At 33.8% G+C, this 16,520-nt stretch overlaps 3 protein-coding genes and 6 pseudogenes across 9 annotated transcripts, besides 5 other annotated features; 2 read left to right on the top strand and 7 right to left on the bottom strand.

Moving 5' to 3' along the window:
- Window positions 1-668: part of a mobile genetic element that runs on past the window's edge.
- Window positions 669-3,857: 3,189 nt separating this feature from the next.
- TVAGG3_1089990 (cell redox homeostasis) lies at window positions 3,858-4,922 on the bottom strand (the record flags this gene model as incomplete). Its single annotated transcript, XM_001330253.1, has 1 exon — window positions 3,858-4,922. One exon carries the CDS (start codon window positions 4,920-4,922, stop codon window positions 3,858-3,860), a length of 1,065 nt encoding a protein of 354 aa, XP_001330288.1.
- Window positions 4,923-6,511: 1,589 nt separating this feature from the next.
- Window positions 6,512-6,539: a terminal%2Cinverted (terminal inverted repeat of Mariner transposon ID:TVAGG3_1089960).
- Window positions 6,512-7,813: a mobile genetic element.
- Window positions 6,592-7,717, bottom strand: TVAGG3_1089970 (annotated as a pseudogene). Its single transcript has one exon. A coding segment is annotated over exon 1 (1,126 nt).
- Window positions 7,786-7,813: a terminal%2Cinverted (terminal inverted repeat of Mariner transposon ID:TVAGG3_1089960).
- A 375-nt stretch (window positions 7,814-8,188) lies between these two features.
- Window positions 8,189-16,518: a mobile genetic element.
- TVAGG3_1089950 (uncharacterized protein) lies at window positions 8,861-9,097 on the bottom strand (the record flags this gene model as incomplete). The annotated part of the gene is made up of 1 exon (XM_001330256.1): window positions 8,861-9,097. The coding sequence occupies one exon, from the start codon at window positions 9,095-9,097 to the stop codon at window positions 8,861-8,863; it is 237 nt and encodes a 78-aa protein (XP_001330291.1).
- Window positions 9,149-9,604, bottom strand: TVAGG3_1089940 (annotated as a pseudogene). Its single transcript has one exon. A coding segment is annotated over exon 1 (456 nt).
- TVAGG3_1089930 lies at window positions 11,718-11,960 on the top strand (annotated as a pseudogene). Its single transcript has one exon. A coding segment is annotated over exon 1 (243 nt).
- TVAGG3_1089920 lies at window positions 11,988-12,842 on the top strand (annotated as a pseudogene). The gene has a single exon. A coding segment is annotated over exon 1 (855 nt).
- On the bottom strand, window positions 12,906-13,481 carry TVAGG3_1089910 (organellar and viral DNA polymerase type B; the record flags this gene model as incomplete). The annotated part of the gene is made up of 1 exon (XM_001330261.2): window positions 12,906-13,481. The coding sequence occupies one exon, from the start codon at window positions 13,479-13,481 to the stop codon at window positions 12,906-12,908; it is 576 nt and encodes a 191-aa protein (XP_001330296.2).
- TVAGG3_1089900 lies at window positions 13,758-14,777 on the bottom strand (annotated as a pseudogene). Its single transcript has one exon. A coding segment is annotated over exon 1 (1,020 nt).
- On the bottom strand, window positions 14,876-15,597 carry TVAGG3_1089890 (annotated as a pseudogene). The gene has a single exon. A coding segment is annotated over exon 1 (722 nt).
- Window positions 16,519-16,520: the final 2 nt, after the last annotated feature.

The following is a 16,520-nucleotide window of genomic DNA, read 5'->3' as shown; positions in this document are numbered from 1 at the left end:
GTATCTATTATTCGGACCTCTGGATTTTTTTGAAAAATCGCGACAGACTTACCATCATGTATTTTTGCGTATTTGTAATGCATATATAGTATGTATTACGAGTCTATTCTTTGATTTTTTTTTCTGATGAGTTTTTGAAATTTGATTATACAATTATATTGATTTTTTATATAAGAAGTGTAGGATAATGTAATTCAATATGAGTATATTGGTGTTAGCTTGCTCATTTAAAAAATAAAAGTATATTACTATATTTGCTAATTATTCATGGAAGAATCAATAGATATTTTGTACACAGCTTTATGAAAGTGTGCCTAAACAAGATCAAGCAACATAGGTAACAAAAGTCATTGCTGTGTCAATATCTTGCATTAGTGGGAAATTGTAAACGGCTATCAAAAAAAGTGCAGAAAATTCAAATGTAAGAGAAGAAAATATCATAATTATTGTAAAATAATAATAGGTACATGCAAATAAAGATTATTTTAATGGAATTATGGAAAAATATTATTCACTTTTAAAATTTTTACACTTTTGAATACTATTCAGAAATTCTTTGAAAATTTAAAAATCATTCAACTCAATATCAAAAGGGATCTAGAGCCTCAAAGTTTTACTATCATAATAATTACATATTCTAAGCATTTTTATGGAATGTTAGTGCATCCTTAATCAAATAAACTTTGTATTGGCTTAAAAGAAATAATATCACAATGGTAACTGAATGGGTCATATTTTAGCTAAATGTTTAAGGTGAGTCTTTCGTTGTTTAAATTGGAATAACTTTCGTATTGTGAAATATCGTTTCCCTTCAAAGGTAACTTGTAGTATCATGTCTGTAGAGTAATATTTCAAAAAATCAAAAAAATTTCAAGACCCTCTAGGATCGTCCAAGATCATCAAAATCTTGGAAAAAAGTTTTTTTGAATGGTTTATACCTCTAAAATCAATGGTTTACATAAGATCTTTAGGGGTGTGAATTGAGCCCCAAAGAGAATGTGACAACACATTCAAAATCATCCAGAAATTTAAGTTATGATATTTTATCAAATATATGCTCCTCATTAATAATAATAATGGTTTACTTGATATTTATACCTGTTTTAAAAGGAGTCCTGTATATCCTACAAAATCTGACATTTGTAAAGTTTCAAATCTGACATTTGTAAAGTTTCAAATCTGACATTTTGTAAATAGTCCAAGTTGTCAGATTCATCCTTGGCGCCAAAATTTAAAAAAGTGCCATAATCTCATGGTGGACTACAGCTGGTGTCGCCGCCGACTATCCACTTGCTGGGATGCTACGCAGCCTTTGATCTGGCCAATCTTAGTGCTGCTCCATCCACATCAGCAAGTGATTTCGGCGGGGGATCTCCAATCGGTCTTCCATAAGGGTTACGCAAGCCAGAAGCGCAATACCTGTGCAGTCTAGCTGCTAGGATATAGTAGCTAGGCTGTGTAGGTATTGCGCTTCTGTCGATATTAGTTATACGTTATTGCCCTCGTTGACTATAGTACTACTCCCTTAACCTCCGAGGGTTAGGGGAGTAAATTTGCTTGAAATGGGCAATGTTCATTACGAAATCTCTCATTCGATGAGAGACTTCGTAATGAACACTACCTTAAAGTACTCTTACTACTCTTTCCTAGTTACCAAAAGGCCTAGGATTCTGTAATTAATCGAATAGGGCAGAGTTCTTCCGAAGTCTCTCATTTGATGAGAGGCCTCGGAAGAACTTTGTCCTAGTATAATGTAGTTGTGGTCTCTAACAATTTATGTGTCAGAGAATGTACTTTTACTCGAATAGAGCAGAGTTCTTCCGAAGTCTCTCATTTGATGAGAGGCCTCGGAAGAACTCTGACCTAGTGTAATGTAGTTGTGGTACTTGGCCCACAAAGAGCGAGAGAATATGTCTGTAATTCGTTTGTGCTGAAGTTATCTGGATTTTCCTCAAATGAGGAAGGAAATCCAAAAAAACTTCAGCACAAGTTAATGCAGATGTGGTTCTCTGGCTCTTTGCTGGCCAGAGAACGAATAAAAATTTTTTGTTGTGAGTAGGCTCGATGAATACCTACTCACTACAAATATACGTTATTTTTTACTTTCCTATGAGAAAATAGTTTTTCATTTTTATAATACTATATGCTTTGTTACTTCATAAATTGTCTATTTTTCTTATTAAAGCCTAATTTTTCCGTGTGATTCGGAATCTATGCATTCCAAAAATGCGTTTCCGCTTTCAGAACGCGAAAATAAGCACTATATGTGCAGATAAAGAAGATTCTTTCTCCCCCAAAATTCCAAAAAAAAATCGTTTTTCTTTTTTTCCCCGCGAAAAATGTGCTTTGTGATTTCGAAATTTTCGAACCACGATTTTTTGGAGATTTTTCGAAAATTTTAATATGATAGATATGAGTAATTTTACGTATTCTAATAGATGGCAAGTTTATTTTTGAGTTTTGATTAAGAATGAAAAATTTCAAAAAATAAAAACATTAGAAATCTCTTTATCTCCACATATAGTGCTTATTTTCGCGTTCTGAAAGCGGAAACGCATTTTTGGAATGCATAGATTCCGAATCACACGGAAAAATTAGGCTTTAATAAGAAAAATAGACAATTTATGAAGTAACAAAGCATATAGTATTATAAAAATGAAAAACTATTTTCTCATAGGAAAGTAAAAAATAACGTATATTTGTAGTGAGTAGGTATTCATCGAGCCTACTCACAACAAAAAATTTTTATTCGTTCTCTGGCCAGCAAAGAGCCAGAGAACCACATCTGCATTAACTTGTGCTGAAGTTTTTTTGGATTTCCTTCCTCATTTGAGGAAAATCCAGATAACTTCAGCACAAACGAATTACAGACATATTCTCTCGCTCTTTGTGGGCCAAGTACCACAACTATATTACACTAGGTCAGAGTTCTTCCGAGGCCTCTCATCAAATGAGAGACTTCGGAAGAACTCTGCTCTATTCGAGTAAAAGTACATTCTCTGACACATAAATTGTTAGAGACCACAACTACATTATACTAGGACAAAGTTCTTCCGAGGCCTCTCATCAAATGAGAGACTTCGGAAGAACTCTGCCCTATTCGATTAATTACAGAATCCTAGGCCTTTTGGTAACTAGGAAAGAGTAGTAAGAGTACTTTAAGGTAGTGTTCATTACGAAGTCTCTCATCGAATGAGAGATTTCGTAATGAACATTGCCCATTTCAAGCAAATTTACTCCCCTAACCCTCGGAGGTTAAGGGAGTAGTACTATAGTCAACGAGGGCAATAACGTATAACTAATATCGACAGAAGCGCAATACCTACACAGCCTAGCTACTATATCCTAGCAGCTAGACTGCACAGGTATTGCGCTTCTGGCTTGCGTAACCCTTATGGAAGACCGATTGGAGATCCCCCGCCGAAATCACTTGCTGATGTGGATGGAGCAGCACTAAGATTGGCCAGATCAAAGGCTGCGTAGCATCCCAGCAAGTGGATAGTCGGCGGCGACACCAGCTGTAGTCCACCATGAGATTATGGCACTTTTTTAAATTTTGGCGCCAAGGATGAATCTGACAACTTGGACTATTTACAAAATGTCAGATTTGAAACTTTACAAATGTCAGATTTTGTAGGATATACAGGACTCGTTTTAAAAGCTCTTTTCTTTCAAAAAAAATTGAAAAATCCAAAACTCGAATTTAGGATGATCTTTGGGTTTTTTCGAATTTGGATGATCCAAAAAGATCATCCAAATTAGCAACCCTATAAAATGTTAATCTTCTTAAGAATCATGTTAAATGATTGAAGAATTTTTAGAATTTTTTCCGAAAAAATTTTATAAAACAAAATTATTTACAAATCTGAGGAAATCATATTCTTGGCACGCTTTGCATCGACAGACTTTAACACATTGAGCTTTTCTTTCATTAAATCCAAATCAATTTTTAATTCTTCAGTTGCTTTGTCAAATCCGAGTGATTCTGCTTTATTATTAAGTTCTGTAAGTGATTTGAGTTCATCTGCGATAAATTTAGGACCATTTTCAATCAATTTTGAAACGAAATCTAGATAAACTTGAGAAGCATTAACATTTTGAAGTCTTTCAATAACATTTTCATGTTTACCTTGGAAGTACTCATCAATGACATTATCTGCTTGTTCATTCTGTCCAAATGTGTTATCAAGTAAGCCAAATATGTTTCTGTGAGTATTTAGGTTCTCATTAACAAATTTTAGCATTGGCTGTAATGTATACTGTTCCATAAACTCTGTTCCGTTTGGAAATTCTGGAGAATAAAAGTTAACTTTTGGATAATAAGTAACATTCATTTTTTCGCAGTAATCTTCGTATGTTTCGCAGCTAAGTAAACCAATATTTGCATTGTCTTTCTTGAAAATGTTGAAAAGATTCTTGAAATGAGGCATTGCTTGAGCGCAGTACCTGCAAAATGGTTTGTAGTATATCGCTACGAAATTAGTTTTGTTTTCAATCATTGCATTAATATCTTTAGGTTGATATAATTTCATAATTCTTTTTGGACGATTTATCGCTGGTTTTTTAAGATGATATTCAACAAAATCCAAAATAAAATCTAAGTCTCTATATTCTGTGAATTTTCGTGGTCTTCTCTGCTTTGCAGCATACAAATGAATTGTTGGATATCTGTCGATTTGATTTGAAACGCAAAACTGCATATTATCGTAGTTCATGCAGTTTATTGTTATCACACTAAGATTTTCGAACATTTCGGCTGTCTTATTTAAAAGTCTAAGTGCATCTTCAAATCCTGTGCATCCATTTTTGTAATACAGTGTTAGCACGTGATTCTTACCTCCAATGAATGTTTTCGCTTGTGCTTCATTTTCTATTTCTTGATAAATGAATGAAAAAGATAAAGAAAACAGAAAAGAAATCATTTGACAAATTTTTCATTGAATTTAATTGGCCGAATCCTATATAAAGAAGAAAGTAATTTATCTCTCAAATCAAACAAGAAGTTTTTTTCCAATTAAACAATCCTTCAACTATTGTTTACTTCTATTGTTACCACAATCTTAATAAAATATAACTAATTTGAGTAAATAGAAAATCAAAATTGCAAACAATAAATAGCTTATGTTAACAGCTCTTTTCAATATGTCAGATTTGCTATTTTATCTTTTATCTGTGAATTTCAACTTTAATTTTTGGCCTAAAGAAATCAATGCGAACATTAAATAGACTTTTAGTGTCATCTATAGGACTAGATTTTTTCAACAAAGTCTTGGGCAATGAAATCAAATTAAGAGAATGACAGTCTTAAGTTCACTTTTGTCTTAATTTTTTTTTTGACAGGGCTGGCTTAATAAATATCTGAGAAAAAAAACTACGTATAAAATTGAGGTGTAATATAACGGTTAAAATGCAATTCAAGTTCAATTCAAAATATTGACCAATATGATATTTTGAATATCTCAAAAGTCGATTGGACAAATTTCATTAGTATTATTTCGTAGAATTTTAAAAAATCCAATTCTTGATAAAGATTGAAAACCTTTCAAAATTATGTGTTCCCTAATTTTGTAAAGCTTTCAATATATATCAAGAATTGGAAATTTTTAAAATTTCATAATGTCTGAGAGTTCCAAAATGAACTTCCACGAGTTAATGTCATTATACAAAGAATATAATGACACATTCGAAGCACTGTATACACCAAGAACCAACAATGAAGAAATGTTAGACAAAATTTGTAATGATATCAAAATTAATTTAATAAACACAAAATATTTCGAGCCATCTGATATACTAAAGATATTGGGATCTCTACAGAAATACAATAATCGTTATGATGAATCATATTGGTACATATTCAAAAAGATTTATGAAGAATTTCGTCCTGATCATATTAATGGCATCCCATTCGTATTTGATTATCGTGTTTACAAAGAATATGGTATTTGGTTAAACCAAAGGAATCAAAAATTAAGCGGTAAATTGAAAATTGTTAAACCAAGCGCCATTATTCAAGCAATAATGAATGATGACATAGTTACATTTAAATCATTCACAGAAAGAGAAGATTTTGATAAAAATGATGTTCTTGATGCTCCTATAATATTTGAAAAAACTAACCTCTCATTACTTGAAGCTTGTTGTTATTATGGAGCAACAAAATGTTTTTCATTATTACGAGAAAAATTTGATTTAGAAATAACAAAACGATGCCTCAAATTATCAATTCTTAATGGAAATTATGGTCTTGTAAAAGAATGTTTGAAAGTGGTTGAACCAGATGATGATTGCATGGAGAATGCAATAATATCGCACAATATTGCTTTGGTCACATTTTTGATGATAGAATATGAATTAACCATTAATTTATATTATTGTGGTCTTTATAATAGTCTTCAAGCATTCTTCGTTTATTTGGATCAAACAAATGATATCAAGAAATGCTTCATTTATTCACCATCATTCAATATTCTGTCCCTTTGTCAATATTTCCTTGATCATGGCGCAAATATAGGGTGTCCAAAGGTGTGTTTAGCACAAACCTGAATACTGCGAATAGAAATAAACAAGTTACATATATATAAAGTTTATTTAAATATAATCACCATTGGATTCAATCACGCGTTCGCAGCGATCGATCCAGGCTTGAAAGACACGCTTTAAATCATCATGAGAAAATTGCTCAAATTGCTCTCTTACAAAATTTTCAAGATCATCTGGACTCGCGAATTCGCGTCCTTCAGCTCTCTTTTTTAGCGTGCCGAATAAATAAAAGTCAGAGGGTGCAATATCAGGTGAAGAAATTGGGTTTGGAACAACTTTGACATTGTTTTCCACCAAGTAATTCATTACCTTATGACTTTTGTGAACTCTTGAATTATCAAAATGAATTGCAAACTTTTGTTTTTGTTGTTTGGATTTCTCAAACTCATCAGAATTGATAATTTGAGTAAGAACATTGTCAATTAGATACTGAGCATTCATCGTATTAGGTTTTTGAAGAATATCAATTGCGATGATGCCATTCACGCCCCAAAAAACCGACAACATCATCATTGGTGTGTCAATTTTTTTCTTCGGGAATGTTTGCGGATTTTCATCCTTCGGGATCCACATGATTTTGGCTTCTGTTGCATATTGAAACCAAGACTCGTCCCTGTTGCTAAAAAGCGAAACTTCTTGATTGATACGCACCCAATATAGAGAGGAGCTCTTTCGAAGATTGGACTCTAGATTTTTTTTGAACTGAATTAAGGTTGTGCGGAACCCAACGTGTATACGCTAGTTTGTAGTTCAAATAATTGTGCAGATAATAACTGACTGTTGTACGTGGTATCTTTGTCATCTCCTCTATCCTTCTGAGTGATGCTCTTGGGTCTTCATCTAGCGCTTGAAGAATTGCTTTGATTTTTCTTTGATCCGGTGATTTTTTGTCAATTTTTATGATGGGCGCCTTTTTGTTCATGAAGTGATACATCCTAACATGATACGTTACAGTGGAATAGCTAGGAGCATCCATACCGAAGCATTTTACCAATGTCTCGTAGATTTTTTTACAGTCTTTGCATTTTTTTGCAAGAGCGAGGATGTTTTCTTTATGATTCATTAAAAAAATGAAAAAAATCCCGCCAAAATTTCCCGCGAAACCGCCTCTTGTCTCAAAATTCATTTTATATCCCGGCATGGCGCCAAAATACAACATACTCATCATATACATATATTCATATTTTTTATTATATATTTATAATCAGCATATATCTCCTTTAATAGTCTCATATAGAGCGCTGTGCTAAACGCACCTTTGGACACCCTATATTAATGATAGTGACTGTAAAAATAAAATGACAGCTCTTCATACTGCAGCCCGTTTAAATAAAGTAGAAATTGCAGCATTTCTTATTAAAAATGGTGCAATTGTCAATGTAAGAAATCTTAAAGGAAATACACCATTACAACTTGCAGCAAAAAATAATTGTAAGGAAATGATTGAATTTTTGATGATGAACGGAGCAAATATTTTTGATCTAAATTATGACAATAAATCTGCTCTTTGTTTGGCAGCCGAAAATGATGCAAGTGATGCTGCAGAAGTCCTTATATTACATGGAGCAAATGTTAATGAAACATATCACGATGAAGAAACAGTTCTTCATGTTGCAGCCTGTTTAAATAAAGTCGAAATTGCAGAAGTTAGTATGGTTATCTTGGTTATGGTGGCACTGCGTTTCCACCTTCACCCAAGATAATGGTTTGACACTTTACAAAACCGTTAACGTATATTTTACAACACAAACGACAACACTAACTTAACCTTAAATATTTACAAAACCACCACCCACTTCACTTCACTAACGAACTCACTAATGTAAAAATAAACGTTCTCACTATCATTCTCACTAACGACTTCACTAATGTTCTCATAAATTTTCCTCAATATCTTCATCATCAGTGTTAACCCTATTGTAGTCATACTTGAAGCCATAAACTTTCTCTAACTTCTTAACGTACAATTTACATAACTTACCTTCGTCATCATATGGTTTAATGATATAACTATTTCTATCTTTATACACAGTCAATGAAAAGTCAACTGGTCTCGGATGTATTTGAAAGAACATGTTATGCTCAGGAAGGAAGAATAAATGTTTAAATGTATGTTTGTTATACTGTGGAATTCGAATGAGTTGCTTTTGTTCTGTCATTTACATCCAAATAAAAATAAAATAAAAAATAAACTTAAAAATTAATGATATCACCACCCTCACACGTATGAAAACATAGCACAAAAATAAATTTAGGTGAAGTGGTGAGATCTCACCTCTTTTTTCACCTGTTTTTTCACCCTGTTGAATTCATTGCTTTATAACTCTCTTCCTTTCTCCAACTCTTCTAACTTCTTCTTAAGTTCAGCAATGTTGTCCTCATGAAGTTTAATCTTCCTTAATATACCTTCTCTATCTAATGGTTGCTTTATCTTTCTAAACTGAACTCTACCATCCTTCATAGTATGAATGTAAAAACCTTCTGGAATAGTTCCTGATTTAATGTATTCTACCAAAAACTTTTGTTTCATTGCTTCAGTGACTTTAGTCGTCATTTCAATCAAATAAAAATTTTAATATTAAATAAAAATAACGTTATTTTTTCAGTAAGGAAACGCAGGAGTTTTACGATTTATTTGAGGAGTAGGTTCTGGTTTAAATGTTGGAGTCGGTTTAGGAGTTGACTTTTGAACAGGAGTTTGTACTTCCATAGGTTCAGGAGTCATTGAAGGTTTTGCTTGTGAAGGCGTTGGTTTTGGCGAAGGTGTTGGAGTTTGTTTAACTTCAGCTACTTCAGTATTATTTACAACATTTGCTTTATTTCTTTTCAACATCATAACTGCTCCTGCTGTAGCTAGCAAACCTAGTGGGAGACCATATCTTATATAAGGACTTGACCAAATGCTATTTTTGACAGGAGCTGGTGGAACACCTAACCTTGGTGAGACTGCTCTTTGCCATTGTGCAGCTCGTAAGAAATATTCAATAGGTGCTCCATAATCGTTTGGTAAAGTTTGTTTCACAGATGGTGAAGGTTCACGAGAGCTTGATGAAGAACTCATTTATAAGCTTTAAAAATAAACGTTCATCCTTTATTCCTCACCGTCGTCCGTAGCTAAGTTATAGTCATCTAATCTTATTATTGGGATTCCATTAGCACGCACCTGAATGGCAAAGCAACAATCCCTCATAAATCCAATAAGTGGCTTTGGTACGTTTTCAGTTGCTAGTTCAATAGGTCCTTTAACAGACAATTTGTATGTTATTGGAGCAGTAGATGTTTGACCTTGCTGGAAGCAAAAGTCCACTTCTGTTGGAAAACCACATAAGAAATGTGTGTTGTCATAGCTATCCCATTTATGTTCCACACTACCATCATCCACCAATGACCTCATAATCATTCATTAAATCCTATCATATCATTGTTTGTATTGCAAGCGTTCGCAACCATTTCATAAAATACAGGTCCATATGATTTTTTCAGGTTCTGCAGGCATATTTCCATAAGCTCCCATGGAAAGCTGAAGATATTTAAACTTAGGGTTCTCAAAATTAACATAATAGTTGTCTTTCTTTCTAAATAGTGCCCAAATACTTTTAACATTAATAGGCGTATAAGCTGCTGTAAATGTTGCACTTGAACTATCTGTATTCTTTGAGAATGAACCGTCCATAGGAATCCAATCCATAACTTTAACAGGAAAACATAAAGCCTCGTTTGTATAATGTTCTACAAGTTCTGTATAAATGTTAGGGTCTAAAGAGAATGACTTTGGATGAATGAAACATTCATTAAAATCCATCTTTGTTCGAAATAGTTGCTGGGTTACAGTTGTAATAGTACTGTTCCACTAGCTTCTACTGCCTTCGTTATCATAGTGAATGGTTCATTCCATGGAACAAATTTATTTGTCGGTGGATTTGAATCTGAAGCAAATGCAACTTTAAGAGTTGGATTGAAAGCAATGATATCATTTACAGATATAGATGTGCATTGTAAGGCGTCGCTACTGAACTTTACTTTAAGCTGAATGTTTCCTGCAAAAGCTGGAATAAATCGAATAGCTTCTAATGGAAGGAATCTTCTAACAGGAATTCTTAAACGAAGCTTAAAATCAAATGATTTTCCTGCTGTAATTGGACCACTAACAATTTGTCCTGTTCTGCATGTTCCCGAATGACTCCATACATCTTCATGTCGAGTCTTTGAGAGAAAACATCTACTTTCTTTATTTGTTCGGTAGTTTGTGAGTTTGAAGTTATATATGCTTCTTCTCTTGCGTTGTCTTGAGAATATACGATACGACCATTTGCAAGGATTTGATATCCAGCAACTGCATAGAAAGCGTCATCGAAACCAATCCAAAATCCTGGTGGGTTTGTTTTATTGGAACCTGAACCAATTTCTTTATCTACAATAAATTGACCTTCCATTTTATACGTAATGAATGTATTGTAAAGGTCCAACATATTTTCACCAGGAGGTGAGAGATTGAATGTTACCCATGTGTTATCTTTAGCAGTTCCAGGTTGTGATGGAATCTTTGCGTCAGAATATTTTCTATTAGTGTCACCAATTTTGAACTGCATTGTCTATGATATCGAAATATGAGCGAATCTGATGAATATGCTCTGCTGGAGTAAATTCGTTTAACTGTTCGTTCTGCATGTCTTTGATTCGGATAAAAATATCTATTTACTTCATTATTCTCACTCTTCTTCTTGGCATTCGTGTGGAAGTTGTTTCTTGACATTTTCAATGAACTGTACATTCTCTTTTGTCTCAACTTCTTTTCACTGGCGGGTCAGGGTTCTTTGACTCGGTTTGTTTTTCAATGAAATTCACGAACTTTGCAATAAGCTCTTGGTTCGTTATTGAAAGTATATCTGGCTTCTTTTCTGGTTCTATTGACTTTTCAGTTTGAACAGAAGGTTTTATATGGGCTTCGTGGACTTCACCCTTGCCATGCACCTTAATGTTGTCGCTTTCTGCATTCGCTAATGGAACCTTTCTTTTTCTTACGTATATTTTACCATCTTTACTCTGACTTACGTAATAGAAAGGATGTTGTATTCCTCTTGCGTCATTTAATATAATAGACTCTCGCTCTGATTTTGACAAGCTCATTTTACATCGGTTAAAGTTTTAATTTTGTTTTTTTTATCTGCAGTCAAATGACTCAGACAAGCCCTACGGACAAGACCCAAGGGGTCATAGATGTTGAAGCATTGAAGAAAGAAATTCGTGAGCAAATTTTATCCGAACTGAAGGAACAAAAACAAGAACAAAAGCCAGAGAGACCAAAGAGAAAACTTAGTGAAAAACAACTTGCTGCATTAGCTGCTGGAAGACAAAAGAACCCAAGACTACTGGCGAAGAAAGCTAGAGAAGAAGCTGAAGCAAAAGCAAAGAAAGAGTAAATGGTTTATTTTTATCCGAATTAAATGTATAGACAAATACCTTTATCTGTTGCGTTCAGTAGTGAAAACCCTGACGTCAAAATAAAGGGGAACAGAGTAACGTTTAAGTTTCCAACAGACTGGATTGTGAACATAAATGAAGAGAAGTACATTGGCATAACATCTATGTATATAACACGTGCTTTCAGAAAGGTTGACTTTATACTTCAAGTCGAGATAGAAAATGACGAACAGTCTTTAAGCGCCCAAAACATTCACATATACAAATACTTTAAAGACGATACAACATTGCAACAATGTATGATTTCATTTAATGAAATGTTCGAGAAAAAGTTTAACATTGAAGTACAAACTTTACAGCCTTTACGTGAGTTTCTTGCACAACTGAAAGAAGAAGGTAGTCAGCCACAACTTATAGACTTTCATTATGAATTTAATGAAAATGAAGATGGAACTCATGACTGTCAGTTTGTTGTATTCTCACCATTCAATGAAGTCGCTAAAAAGAAAGAAAATCCATTACGTATAAGATTTCAAATCTCTGAACCAAGTGATGATTTCAAGAATGTTTTCAATTATGATGCAATGCTTCCGAGGAAAAATGAATTTTCAAAGATTGTAACACCTGGCATTTGGGATAGAAAGCAAGCTATATTATATTCAAACTTAAGTAAGGGAGTTGAAAATGAGTTCATTGGTCATACAAGAACTTCACCACTTCCTAACCCTAAATACTATAAATTAACTGGCTTCAATCGTGAGTTTTGGATAGACATGTTCTCCACTCATGACCATAACTGCCCAGTGTTCTTACCTCCAGACCATAAGGACTGTCTCTACATTGAAGCACAACTCTTAAACTCTACCATCGCAGTATTGTAAAATCTACGCTAGTTTTATTTTTATCACGAATGACCTCATTGCTGACAAAAATAAATGACCTCAGAACTTCAACTTACGAATAAAGCTTGTTTTAGTCGTTATTGAGAAGTTAAACTTCTCTTCAAAGCAAGGTTGACATGACTTACATAAGTCAAATCCAATCTCTTGACCGTCATAAAGTGCTTTGTAAAGTTTCATTAAACTGAACTCAGAGTCTTTGTCATATGTTCCTTGCGGAACCATTAAACCTTTATCTTCATCATAGAAACACTGAACAGAGTCAGGAAACATTTCATTAGCGGTTAAAGCAATAACATCTTGCTTCACGCCTTTCATTCTGCAGTGAAATGCAACTTCATTTAAATCATTCGTGAGTAAGTCTATGTAAGTCTTCTTTCCACAAAATATTGACTTGTATGCTAAACTTTGTTTATCTTTTGTGATTTCTGCAAAGTCGCTATGAAATTGACCAAGGTTTTTACCAATGAGAACTCTTCCATAACGTTTCTCAAACTCTTCAGCTAAACGAGGGATATCTTCATTGTAGAGATGCATACTGTCCGTATCGCTATAAAAGATGTCCATTCCTAAGTCCTCAGCAGTACAGAATACTTCACACATTATTCTCTTCGACATTGACAGAATGTTAACACCAAGTGGACAGAAGTTAAAGTGTCTGCAAATGCTTTTCGTTAGCTTGAAAATAGTTTTATCTGAACCATCCAAACCTTCGAACTTCACTATATGGTTGTAGTTTCTGATGGCATATCTTATAGCATCTTTGTCATTTACTATGGTTATTTTTGACTCAATAGGAGATAGAATAGTTTTGCCATAAATACTGTTCAGAATGAGCTTTATATTTTCTTGCAAAGGATTTCCTTCTTTCTTATACTTTAACCTTAACTCAAACAACTTCTTTACTTCATCTCTTATTCTAATATCTCTGTTTCCATCGTAATAGTATCCTTGCAACACTTCACATTTGACACCTTGATATTTTATGAGGTCTTGTAATGTTATATGGTCAACATACATTAAACAGCAAGTGTTTGAACTTCTGGGAACGTTAAGTTCTGGATTTAGTTCAGGGTCACAAACTATTAAAGGAAAGTGTCTATGTATTCCAATCTCTGTTATCTTAATGAGAACAAAGAAGCCAGACATAAACTTTTCATCAATGGGTTCCTTTTGGTCGTCGTTGAATAAATGTCTCATGAGATACTCTGTGCTTAACATTTCTTTCTTCATAACCTTTGGAATACCTTCTAAAGTATAAAGTCTTGCTATAGCGGATGGATATAATGAAACAGCGTCGAAGTCAGCAATGAGTTTCTTTTCGCTCTTTTGTTTAATGTTATCTGACAGCATACATCTTCCACCTTGAATACAGCGTGAAATAAATTCTCTTGGTTTATTTGAGAGGTCATATAAATTTCCATTCGGGAAGTACACTCTGTTCTCAAACAATTTGTTAGCAATAGAACAAATACTAACGTAGTCATAAACGTTTAAATCAAATTCTTTCAATATGTCATTGCGGAACTTAACAAAACCTTCTCTTAAAATTCTTACATCTTGTTTGCAATAAAATGTGCTATACTTTTCTAAGTCGAAGTGGTTCTCATCTATTCTGCAACCTTTGATGGAATCTATGTTTTTCATGAATGTATCTGCATCCCGGATAAACTTACATGCTTCAGAAATGACACCAGTTCTGTTGTCATTTGCTAACAAAGTACTGCTGTAGTAGTTGTATGGAAATACTTCTTTCGGTCCTGTTTGTAAGTTAAACATAGCAGGAAATAGTTTAAGCTTCTTATTTATAACACTGTAAGAGTCTTTTATAATAATTGCCCTTCCTTTATATAAGCCAGTTATTTGCATTGTTCGTGAACCTTTAATGATGGGAGTTCCTTTCACTTCTGTCATGTGTCTTAAGCTGAAGTTTATATCATAACTGAGGTTATGGAAATATATTAAACTCTTGTTAGGAAGTCGTTCCAAAAATTCTGTTGCACAGTTCTGACCCCAAATGCTTTCACTCACTGAACCATCTTCACTGTCGTAACATATGTTAAAAGCTTTATGAAAGCCATCGGTACTGCACTCAAAGTCAGCAAAGAAAACGTGCTCAGGAATGAACTTGCACTTATTTTATTTACTTCTTTTGACTCGGCTTTCTTCTTCAGTTGTACACAATACTTTGGAGCATATGACAAGTCTTTAAATGGTGCAAGGTTCTGTTTATATAAGTCAGTCGTATATGTGAAAAGTTCTCCATAAGAAATAGGTTCGAAATATTTGCACTCCACAATGTTTTCATAACATCCCATAACGGTGTTGTTCTATCATAACGAACTACATATTTATCTTCTCTCTTTGTATAAATCTTCATTTGTTTCTCAATGTTCATTCCACCACACTCCTTCAAGATTTCTATATAGTTGCGAATGAAATATGTTGTCATTGGTAATCTTTCATTTAGCATGTAGTGGTCTTCAACAAGAAGTAAGTCAATAGTTCGAACAGTTTCACATTCTTTTGGTATGTATCTCTTTATTTCATTATGTCTTGAGTCATTGAAGTAACCAATGGTAACATTAAATGCTATACCTGTTGCGTCAGAAATTTCTTGTACTTTACTTTGAGGAAAGTCTCTAACACGAATGACTTCTCTCATGTGGTCAATAGTTTCTTCATTTACTCCAGCCTGAATGCAAGCATAAACGAAGCAGTTATCTTCTGTCATAAGTGCTGCAGTTCTTTTGTTCAATTCATTGAAGATTTGGTAGCGTTCAAGATTTATAGGTAATGTGCAAAGATACTTCCAGAACTGACCGCTTCTCTTCTTATAAAACTTCTTTTCACCATTATCTTTCCAAAAGCTTTCTATAAGTGCTGGGTTTCCTGTTTGCTTAAGAGCTTCCAAAATGGCTTTCTGGTCATTTGTCAGTGTGCTTTCATCTCTATAGGGTCTCTTTTTTGGCTTTCCTTTCTTAACATCTGACATTGTTAAGCCTTCATATTCTGTTAAATCATACATCTTTATTTCGGTAAGATTCTTTATGTTTGTCAAGAAGAAGTCATAGTGCATTTCAACAATACCTGCAGCATTTGCTTCTATCTCTGATATAAAGTTCTCCTTCAAGAGCTGATGTAGTAATGTTCCAATATTATTGAGGTTTAACGTAGAACATTCATACTTTCCACCAAGTTTATAACATACCATCCATCTCTGTTGTGAGTTTATTTTAATTTTCTCTCTAAGAGTCTCATGAAAACCTTACCGAAATGTTTGTGTAAGTAGTCTCTATTTGGTTCATCTAAAGCTTCGATGTTAAAGTCAATGAGTCTATTGCCTGTCTTAACATTCCTCTTCCTATTCTCTTCATCTTTCTTTAACCATCTCTCACCTTCTTTTGGTTTGTCGTCAATGGAACGAATGACATCGTTAGCTTTGCGAACTTGTTCTATAGCGCTCTTAAACATCTCTCTTCTCTGTTGTTTCAGTGTGTCGTCTCTTCTTCTTGTTTCACCAACGTTTGCATTTGTTATGTCAAACATTTCTCTTCTACTTCATGAAAAGCCGCAACGCGGCGAGGACGAAGTCCATGCAAGAGCATTTCCTTTAAATGACATTGCTATTGACTTATATCATAGACGTTCAGTACC

This window comes from Trichomonas vaginalis, assembly GCF_026262505.1.
Source record: "Trichomonas vaginalis G3 chromosome Unknown ctg_186, whole genome shotgun sequence".
Taxonomy (NCBI): domain Eukaryota; phylum Parabasalia; order Trichomonadida; family Trichomonadidae; genus Trichomonas; species Trichomonas vaginalis.
Note: the sequence above shows the minus strand (reverse complement) of the source record. Positions and strands in the feature narration are given on the sequence as shown.